This window comes from Varroa jacobsoni, unplaced genomic scaffold (genome assembly GCF_002532875.2).
Source record: "Varroa jacobsoni isolate VJ856 unplaced genomic scaffold, vjacob_1.0 scaffold_1463, whole genome shotgun sequence".
Lineage (NCBI taxonomy): Eukaryota > Metazoa > Arthropoda > Arachnida > Mesostigmata > Varroidae > Varroa > Varroa jacobsoni.
The window spans coordinates 54,258-64,080 of record NW_019214365.1 but is presented as its reverse complement, the minus strand read 5'-3'; the positions used below and the strand labels follow the sequence as shown (position 1 = coordinate 64,080).

The 9,823-nt window shown below is 40.0% G+C and overlaps 1 protein-coding gene across 1 annotated transcript; it reads left to right on the top strand.

Moving 5' to 3' along the window:
* Window positions 1-285: 285 nt before the first annotated feature.
* Window positions 286-4,998, top strand: LOC111270321 (testis-specific serine/threonine-protein kinase 3; the record flags this gene model as incomplete). Its single annotated transcript, XM_086972453.1, has 8 exons — window positions 286-370; window positions 537-699; window positions 920-1,049; window positions 1,422-1,582; window positions 1,826-1,980; window positions 2,924-3,054; window positions 3,799-3,925; window positions 4,734-4,998. Coding segments are annotated over 8 exons (1,059 nt in total), but the record flags the coding sequence as incomplete, so codon positions are not given.
* Between the last annotated feature and the right edge of the window lie 4,825 nt (window positions 4,999-9,823).

The window sequence follows — 9,823 nt, the reverse complement described above, 5'->3', positions numbered from 1 at the left end:
CGTCTTCGAAGACACCGAAATTTCGATCAAGAGTGTTCAAGGGAGCTATTTGCTCAGGCATATCCTGGGCAGAGATGATTGCTAGATCGAAGCCTTATGAGAAAAAATTCCCGCATCTATAAATCTAAAAATGCTACCAATATATCGACAATGTCAGCAGAGGTATATGGCTGATATAACGAGCTTGTTTACTTCACAGCCCCGTGATAGTATCCAATGAGAGATACGACACCGTGTTACCCAAAGTTGAAAGCTATACAAGCGGAACAACAACTATTACGATGACGTGGTTACGATTTACCTAGATTTGTACCTGCACGAAAACGAAGTCTAAAAAGATATCGACACCTCCAATGGGATTCTAACCTGAGTGAGTGGTAATTGGCATAATTCGATTCGGATATATTAAAAGTTAATTTGAGAAACTAAAAGCGGGCAAAGTGGCGTGTAAGGAACCCGCAGACTGCCGGCGATAAACGGAGTTGCTGGGTTACTGTTTTGTCCGATCCTTTCGTTTGTTTTGGGTTCCATGCAAGGCAGCACCGGAAGTACATCAGATAAATGTCACCGATCTTCGAGCAAGGCTATTACCAGTCCAACCACGAACGACTTTTTAGCCCGCGCTGGGTATGACGTCATCAAAAAGATCGGTGGAGGCTCGTATTCGGAGGTAAAAGAGGTTCGACAGGGTCCTGACAGGTAGGTCAGCTAATGAACGATGAGATATTTGTTATTTTTTGCTTATGCAAATTAAAGGACAGCATAATACAAGGCTGGATTTTTGACGCACAATTGATAATTGTGTTTAGACAGAATAGAGGGAGATGGAGCAACGTCAGGTCGGATAGATTTATTTTTCAAGTTCACAGTTATATTTCAACGTAACTTCATAAAAATTGCTGCTGATAAACAACTTCAGATTTGCGGTGAAAGTGATTGATACAACAAAAGTGTCGGAAGATTTTCGCGGTCGCTTCTTGCCACGTGAAATTCAAATTCTCTCCAAAATCGAGCATCGATATATAATTAATGTACACCGAATTCTGCAGGTACGGCTATAGTTCAAAATCATTATTTCCTGTTCTCTTGTGAATATCCCCTTTTTTTTACATAGACCTTTAATTAAAAGGCTTCTGTCGAGACAAAGCAGTGGTTGTGTGAGCTTTTGTTTACTTGCTTGTATGAGCTTCTATTTCAATTGTTTGACGTTACGTACTCATTCCAGTCACTCACATCATTTTGCCTGGCAGGCTTAAATACTGATTTTTATCAGCTCGCCTTTAAGGTGTTCCACGTCTGTTTAACCATATCTATCGGAAATCGTAATATATCAATAAATTATACGCATATGGTGTAATTATACCGTATTGCCACCAACGTCGACAAGTACGAAAATCGCCTGTTGCTACTAATTTTTACAGGCCCGTGAAAAGGTCTTCATTGTGATGGAGCTAGCTACAGGCGGGGACCTTCTTGATTACGTTCGTCGTAAAGGTCACTTATCTGAGAATCGTGGGCGAATGTTCTTCTCACAGCTGCTCGACGCGCTTGGATATCTTCATAACCTTGACATTGCGCATAGGTGACTACTGACAACAGCCGTGAACAAACGGCCGCTAAGTAATAAGTGCATTTCTATTTGCACAAGATCTCTCTCTCTCACCATATACATCATTGAAGTAGACTGCTTCTATTCAGAGAAAACATCGTCCCTCTGAGGATTACAAGAAACAGCCTTATCCTCTCTAAGCCGTTATGACAAAGGTAACTTACCTGCTGATCTGTTACGTTCAAATTTCTAAAGAGTTTGCATGCTTTTTGTTAGAGACCTAAAATGTGAAAACGTTCTTCTGAAGTCTTCATCACACATCAAGTTGGCGGACTTTGGATTCAGCCGGTTATGTTCTCGAGATGGGCGCCGAGTACTGAGCCAGACGTTTTGCGGCAGTACATTATACGCCTCACCTGAAGTACTGCAGGGTAATTACAAACGCATTTTCGTTTTTCTTCCAGATTGTTGACTAAATTCAAAATATGATTGGGAGTCATTTTCAGCCTAGTGTTAAATTAGCACGGGTAATAAACAGTGTCACGTTGTTTTCTTCTCCTGGCCAACATTAGCTTGGAACTCGTAGCGTTTCCCATTTGGTCAATTAACGTTCCGAAACAGGGGCCCATAACCGTATTACTGTCCTAATATGTGAGATTTGTCCTCATCTCACGGTCATACATACATCCGCTTACCGTTAACTGAAAGTAACATTTAGTAACACTAAGCATTTACGTGAACCGCACAACGAATCAATACGCTCGCATCGTTTATGGCTGATCGTACTTTTTCCACTGAAGCTGTATACTCAACATACCGCTTCAAATACTGTGACTGTAATATTGTAAAAACTGCTCACTGCGTATACAAGTTTATGATTTTAATGTCGTGCTACCGTTTGTCGCAACATCAAAGGTAAATAGAATTTCTCCTACCTCTTCGGCAGACGAAAACTAACGAACCTATTTGAAAGATTTGCTTCGCGGTCCCCGTTTATAAGTATACTTTCACGCTCTACGCTTACCAGTTAGATCATTCTGGCCTCGACGTGCGAGCTTTGCAAGCAACTAGTTCTATAGCAAACCGTTCAGCCAGTAGAACCATTGAATGCGATGTATAAAGGTGGTCAGTTTCTTTGGCAAGTGTAGGATCATTTGAGTTAAGAATGAACATATCAAATCCTCTATAATTGGCTGAAAGGTATGTGTTTCGAAAGGTCGAAAAGTTGACAAAATGTATTTTGGTTTCAGTCAGTGCAACTAATATGTTTACTCTGTAAACTTTTGCGGAACTTGCATAGTACAAAGTAGCACATTAGGGCTCTGTTTGGATCACTGGAAATACTCTTACACATATGTGACTTGTGAATTATAGGTCAGCTTTATAATCCGAAGCTGTACGACGTCTGGTCCCTGGGGTGCATCTTGTTCATCATGCTGTTTGGCATCGTACCATTTGATGATGGCAACGTGAAAAAACAGATCAAACAGCAACTTAATAGAGAAGTACACATCTTTTATTAGAGCTCATACGCTTAATTATGGGTACATCATTACGAATATTCGGTGTATTTTACTTGGAAAGCGCTACAAAAAATACTGGCTATAAGTCATTTTTTGCTGAGCCTTTTTCCTACCAAGGGAAGGGTTCTTCCTTCCATTTCCTAAGTCTTATTCCGCTAACGGATATTCTTTTCTTATGTCGAGTTGCGTCGGCCAATGGATGTCCATTTGTGGGACTACCTAAAAACCGCAAGTTTCTTTCATTACCAATATCCCTGGCGATAGATTATTTATGATGAATCTTGCATTTATAGTTCATTGCGATATTTCCTTTCTGAAGACTGCTTTATGGCCAGCTTGCATTCTATACTAGTTCACATAGTTCAGTGTGCGTGTGTGTGTGTGTGAATGTGTGTGTGTGAAGTATAAGAACGACGCTATTTGGGTTGCCTAATCCTGGTGAAGGTGATATTGATAACGCTGTCTCAGGATACTACTAGCTGACAATTCGTACTAGCCTATGAAACTTTGTATTGAAAGAAATTCGTATTACTCGTTTTGTCACCCAAATCTAGGCTTAAGCGCAGGCTCAATCTTGACATGTAGCGCAGGAATCAGTCAACAGCCAGAAGTGTTCAATCTTCATTGGATTTATTAATGAATAGGACACGACGAGAACCGATTTCGTAACGCATGTATTTGTAGTTTATATCTTATTTGCTTGTGTGCTTATTGATTTCTGTACAGATTCGCTTCCCAAGTAGTCCTAACGTGGCTCCAGAAGCAAAGGATCTTTTGAGTTCAATGCTAGAACCAGATATCCTCGCACGGAAAAGCATACCTCGAATCATACGCCACCCATGGCTACTGGCAAGTAAGTCTGAAGGCGATCATGTGCGATACAGTCTTATCATTAGCAAGCGATAATGGCTATCATTTGGGCCAACTAAATGAACGAAATGCTCTCGTTTCGAAAAAGATCTCGAGCAAAAGTTTCAGGGATCAACGTGATCCTGCTTTATCGTATCTGTTTAGTCTGCTACTGGCTTAAGTCTTGAAGTATCTTGTACACGAAATTTTCATTGGCTAGGAGTCGCGTGCAGACTAAAAACGAGGGCACTTACCGTGTTTTTCTGATGAGTGATAACAACAAGGCAAAACCTTTCCAAGCCCATCAATGTCACTTACTGAGAGGTTTTGCTTGAGCGTGTCGAAGAATCAGCATGAAGAAGCTAAACTGTTCCTGAAAAAAAAAAATATCCGTGTCGAAGACGCGGAATACAACAAGTGGCCGAACATTTTCCAATGCCACTATCCGGTGTATTAAATTACAAGAGTGACCAACTTTACTAGCCGTAATAAATTTGCCGTATCTGAGCACTGTGACCGATTAGAAAATGTCGGAACACAAAATAAGTTATTGTTTTATTTCACTGACGGCGACTAACCTTCAAAATTAGCTGCGTTCAGTGGATTTATGTACCGTGTTTCAAGATAACCGTTTTCTTCGAGGAGCATTACATCTATATTATGTTTACCAAAGGTTATAATAAGGTCGAAATAATTACGTCGATCGTAATCATCCACTTTTATAAATGACCCATATATAATAGCATATACGGCGCATTGGCTATTTATTGCAACATCAGATCCGTTCTACTGCAACCACTTTCAAATCTTAGGTGAAGGCTATCGCCACTTTTATATGACTCCCAAGAGATCAGCTCGTACAAATCGAGTCGGCTTGGCCTGTACAATCTGCTACTCCATGCGAGTCTGCACTCACTGAACGCCCGCGGCCATTCACCGCTCAGTCCCAGCAGAACTCGCCGCTCAAATCTCGGCATTCAGAGACACCAGCATCTTTTCGAAAGCGATAACCCCCGGAGGCAGTAGTCGTCACATCCATTGGATACCTCATACGATCTAAAGACTTTTGCGTTTTACAGTAGTAGATACGTAAAGGCATACACTTAGCCAAATTTTAGGTTTTCCGCCTGTTTATTTAAATTGTTTATTGTATTTTATTGTTTATTTAAATTGAAAACTACGTTCTAACAACTAATAGTTAAAAGAACAAACCGGTGAGATAAGTAGCAGTAGTGGTTAGTACAATTTTAAACCTTGACAAAAAACCAGAGCTTTCATAATCAAGCCTGCTTACACTCTAGCATAAACTCGATATAATCGTAGTCTATCGCGGGAAGTTTTGAATGGTAGTCGGATATCTGTCGGCATCGCGTTCCTTCCATGCTGGGATCGTTTCGTACTTCTGTCGTGATATTTTATTTTCGTCTGCATCGGCTTTCCAGCTTTGCTGCTTAAGGTTAGGTGGTGTTTTTGGGGTTCGCTTGGCTTCTCTTTTCCTCCTTAGTGGATTTATCATGCATTCGCCAAGGAAACAGGACCAAGGATAAACTCACCTGATAGATACCAGTGTTCGCCATTACTGCCACAAAGGGCTCACAAACATACATAGAGGTTCATGCGAGCATTGAGATTTGCTATGGTGCTTTTTACTTTGGTAGCTATGCGGGTAGACATATACCTGTCTGTTCTTTGTATACAAGTAGTTCTGTAAAATCCGGATTGGTGCATGAAGCTGTCTAGTCTCCTGCGACCTTATGCCCCTTCGTTTATCTTAGCGAAATCCGTGAGCTTTGCTCGACTTAATTGAAAGTGAACCCGTAACAAACGAAGGACCAAAGGGTACGACGTCGAAGACACATCAGTGATAGTTAGTTTTTACTGGAATAATAATGGCATTATAAACATCCGTGAGGCTGACGGTACGCTCAAGTTATGTCTGTTGATTAGGCAATAAATCGGAAGTACTCTGTGGAAATAAACAAAAAAAAGTGGGTAGAATAGGTCGCTGCTGTGACACTGTTTAAACGGTATCTATTATGCGTGCTGACATATGCACAATACTCAAACGAATCTTATCTAGGATTTGAAAATGATAGCATACTTGTCACAACATGAGCTCTTCTATTTCATTAAATATTTAATCAATCAATTTCTCCTATGAATAGAGTTTTTTACACTTTGAAACAGACATGAAAATTCAAAGCTCCGATATAACAACAGCTTTACGTGATGCGTCAGGCCTATGCCCTTTTCTTATATGTATGTACTGTTATTAAGTGAGCAAAACGTACGACTATATTGTCACAGCTTCCTTTTGAGCGAAGAAACTGCACCTAAGTTGACGTGCTCTGCTCTTAGAGAATGCGTAAATTATCTAAGTTGTTATTAAGAACGGCTTGAAAATTACTCAAGCAAGTAATTACTGTGATAAATGTAGTAGCGTATAATAATGATCTGAAACAGCTGAGTGATGATCAGTGTTATTAAAACGCTGGTATTGCGTACGTTAATAGAAAGATCACTAGTTTTGGTTCGATAGTTATAGTTGATGTAGTGGCCTGTTTAGTGTAACAGCTAGGTGCGGATAACTAACTGAAGCCTATGTACGATGGCGTATGCTCATGTAATCTTGCCATGAATTGAGCGCAAAGCCCAATGGAGGAGTTTTTGGTACAGTTCACGCCCGTCATTTTAGACTTGGCCTTTTACTCGACCGATTTCCCACGTAGTTCCCAAGTAAAAGACGGAGCTTGACCGTGCACACTGGGCTCCACAGAACAATCGTTATACACGGCTTACACGAAGAAGCGGATCCGCTTCGTATTTCTAAACGAAGATTATGTAAAGCCGTAAAATGACGATATTAAAGCAAATAGACCTTTTGGGACTACTTACCCGAAAACGCGAAACATTTTAAAGCAAACCAGCTAATGATAATGAATAATAATAATCCTTCCATTAGACCATTTCCATGCGCAAGACAGCAGGAACAAAAACAACTTATACTATTAAAAAAATTACTGTTACTAATTCAATAACGTTCGCGCAAAACGTCGCAGAATATAATATATAAAGCTGCAACAGGACCGTTTTTCGTAATTAATAAAAACGGCGGCCAATATATAATTTATCCAAGTAGTGTTAAGCGTGTGATCAGAATCCCTACAAAACGAACCAATACATTTTCAAAATCTGATGCTTCTATAGGAGAATATATATGATAGGTTGCCACGACGTCCGAATGCGTCATTGTAATTTATCATACGTATTAACTGCAGTGCGTAAATGCACCTGACCGGTCGAGTATCGTTAGCCATGGTTTGAAGCCTTATGTAAAATACTTAATTGCGTGAAGAGCCTTTTTTAAAACAAGAGACAACATATTTAATTTGATCGTCATAGATATGAGGGTGTCTATTTCTAGGGTAAACTGGCAGTTATGATAGAGCCCCTATTGCCTGGTGTTCTCGAGGCGTTGACCAACTGGCGCAGGCATGCATGTTTTTGGGATCGTTATTGGCGTATCGTGGACACGGACATAGCACGAAATAAGGCCGATTCAATTTACGCATACATGGGTTCGGGAAGTCTGCTTGTTTTATTCTGCTCCTACTATGAACCGTTACACCAGTCAGTGGATCCTTTTCGTACTCGCTGATATGGCACGTTTTTGACGTTACGCTATGTTCTGCTGACCACCGCCCTTGGACATGAGCATCTCCTGCTGAGACACGCGGCCCATTGCTTACTAATAATAGTGCATATAGAATGTTGATGGACAATATTCCTGTGGGAACGTTACGTCGAGAGAGGGAAAAATCTTAGCTGTTTAAAACGTTTTTGCCTTGTCCGCTCAGTCGAGCAATAGTCGTAAATATGAATGTATGTTATGAAAAAACAGTTTTGAAATGATCATTAACAATGAATTAATAATATAACTAACAGCTAGTTTCTAAGGCGTTATAGCGCTGTTACTAATATAGCTCTACATAACGAAGCGTTTATATAACGTGTGTGCGTTTATGGTGCCAAATAGGGAATGGTTGAACCTTAATGCCTGCGTTTATCTCGAGCCGAAAGCCATGCCCAGTCTTCGTGTCGATCCTGTAACGCTGTCTATATTTTTATTTTAACACAAATGCATTTCGTTATCTTGCAAACTGAGTTACGCAGACACGTAGCCTATTTACGTATCAAAGCCACAGATTAGGTCTTTGATTTCAATTGAGCCGTATCTAATCAGCATAGCATACAGCAAAATGTGAATAATAGCCCTTATCTGGTATCTTATCTTATAACGATATGATGGAAGATATTATGTTTAATAATTTTACATTTAGAGGTAACATCTGTGAAGCTGGTAAATTTCGGTTGCGGCTTAGCACAAATCGCCACATGTGCCATGTCGGCTATGTGCGGTTGGCAAAAAGGATTGAAATTCACGCACATAACAATAAGGACATCGTACTGAATGACTTTCACCGCGGAGAGATTCATATCCGACATCGGGCGTTACGCTAGGGGCTCCGAAGAATAAGCTTGTTCGGTAGGCGGAAGAAAGACAATCGGAAAAAAACTGCTTTAAAATGCTGTAGGGATTTTCTGCGAAGGTCATCATTACAAGCTTCGACACTGTATGTGGCTAGCTAAACATGGCCCCTCTTAACCAGCCACTGGTCAAGATTATGTTAGCTCTCGTCGGCTTTTAGCTCAGTTTGTGTAACAGCTGTTCAAAATTGTGAGCTACAAAAGCAATTTCTAGGCTAAGAAAATGTTGTGAAAAGATTTTGTAAATCCTCATCACAGCCGCCTTCCTCTTGTACTTCCGTTCTCAGTTAGGGTCTGTTAGAAAGAAGAGAAATAGGTTTTTTAGGGTTTGGGAAGACAAACGTGTAAGGAAGGCTACTAGTGGATACTTAATTCCAAATTGACTATGCCATAGACAAGAAGAATACAGTGCTCGGTCTTGACGTTATTTTATTAATCTTCTAATGTTTCCACAATGAGAATTATGCTCTCAGAGAATAACTCGTGTGCTACGCGAGCGGTCATGATTTAATAACTCGAAAATAGCTAGATTGTTGTATGTCTACGTGCACTATATATATATATATATTATGTTATTATTATTATTATTATTATTAAGTATTTAAGGCCACTGTAGACGATTCCGTCACTTAAAAAAGCTTGGTAACACGAAGAAATCACACGTTACACATATATTTAATATAAGAGCGACGTGAAAATTGACGGAAAGTGTGATATCACAGACTAGCCAAGATGATAAACATCCCTTTGCCGACAACTGAATAGTTGTCTATTGATGGAGTTTCATGAAGTGTTTATTATTGAGGTACAACGCGTGACAACAAATTACATTCATACCGAACCCACCAGTACATTGTTTACCTTAATTTTTTTACTTGTTGTTTAATACGAATCTTGAAGTTACTCTAACCTCCTTCTATGCAATGCACCAACGATGCACATAGATTCTGCAGCAGTCGACAAACAGTAAGCACAACTATAAACAAACGTTGACTCTCGCCAGAAATTAGGGGAAGAAACAACCTTGTGCCACAGGTCTATTCCCGTTAAGCTGTCGTATGGTCGCGTTTAGCACATGAATAGGATTAAGAAATGAAGAATTCAGCTTCATTGAGGATCCTCCGCTTCTAAGCACTTGAAGTATCACGGAAGAAGTACGTCAGCGATTTGGCACGTAAGTTCAACCCGCACCACAGATCTTAACGTCGAATAATTTCAACTTTCTGCATCGTAAGTGCAATGCAAAAAGCTGAAAACGAATCTGTGCTCCTTCTTAGTTGAAATAAAACAAAATTGTTGCCACCGCTTGAAAATAGTAGTGATTAAAATTAGCATAGTGCTGATGGTTGGTGTG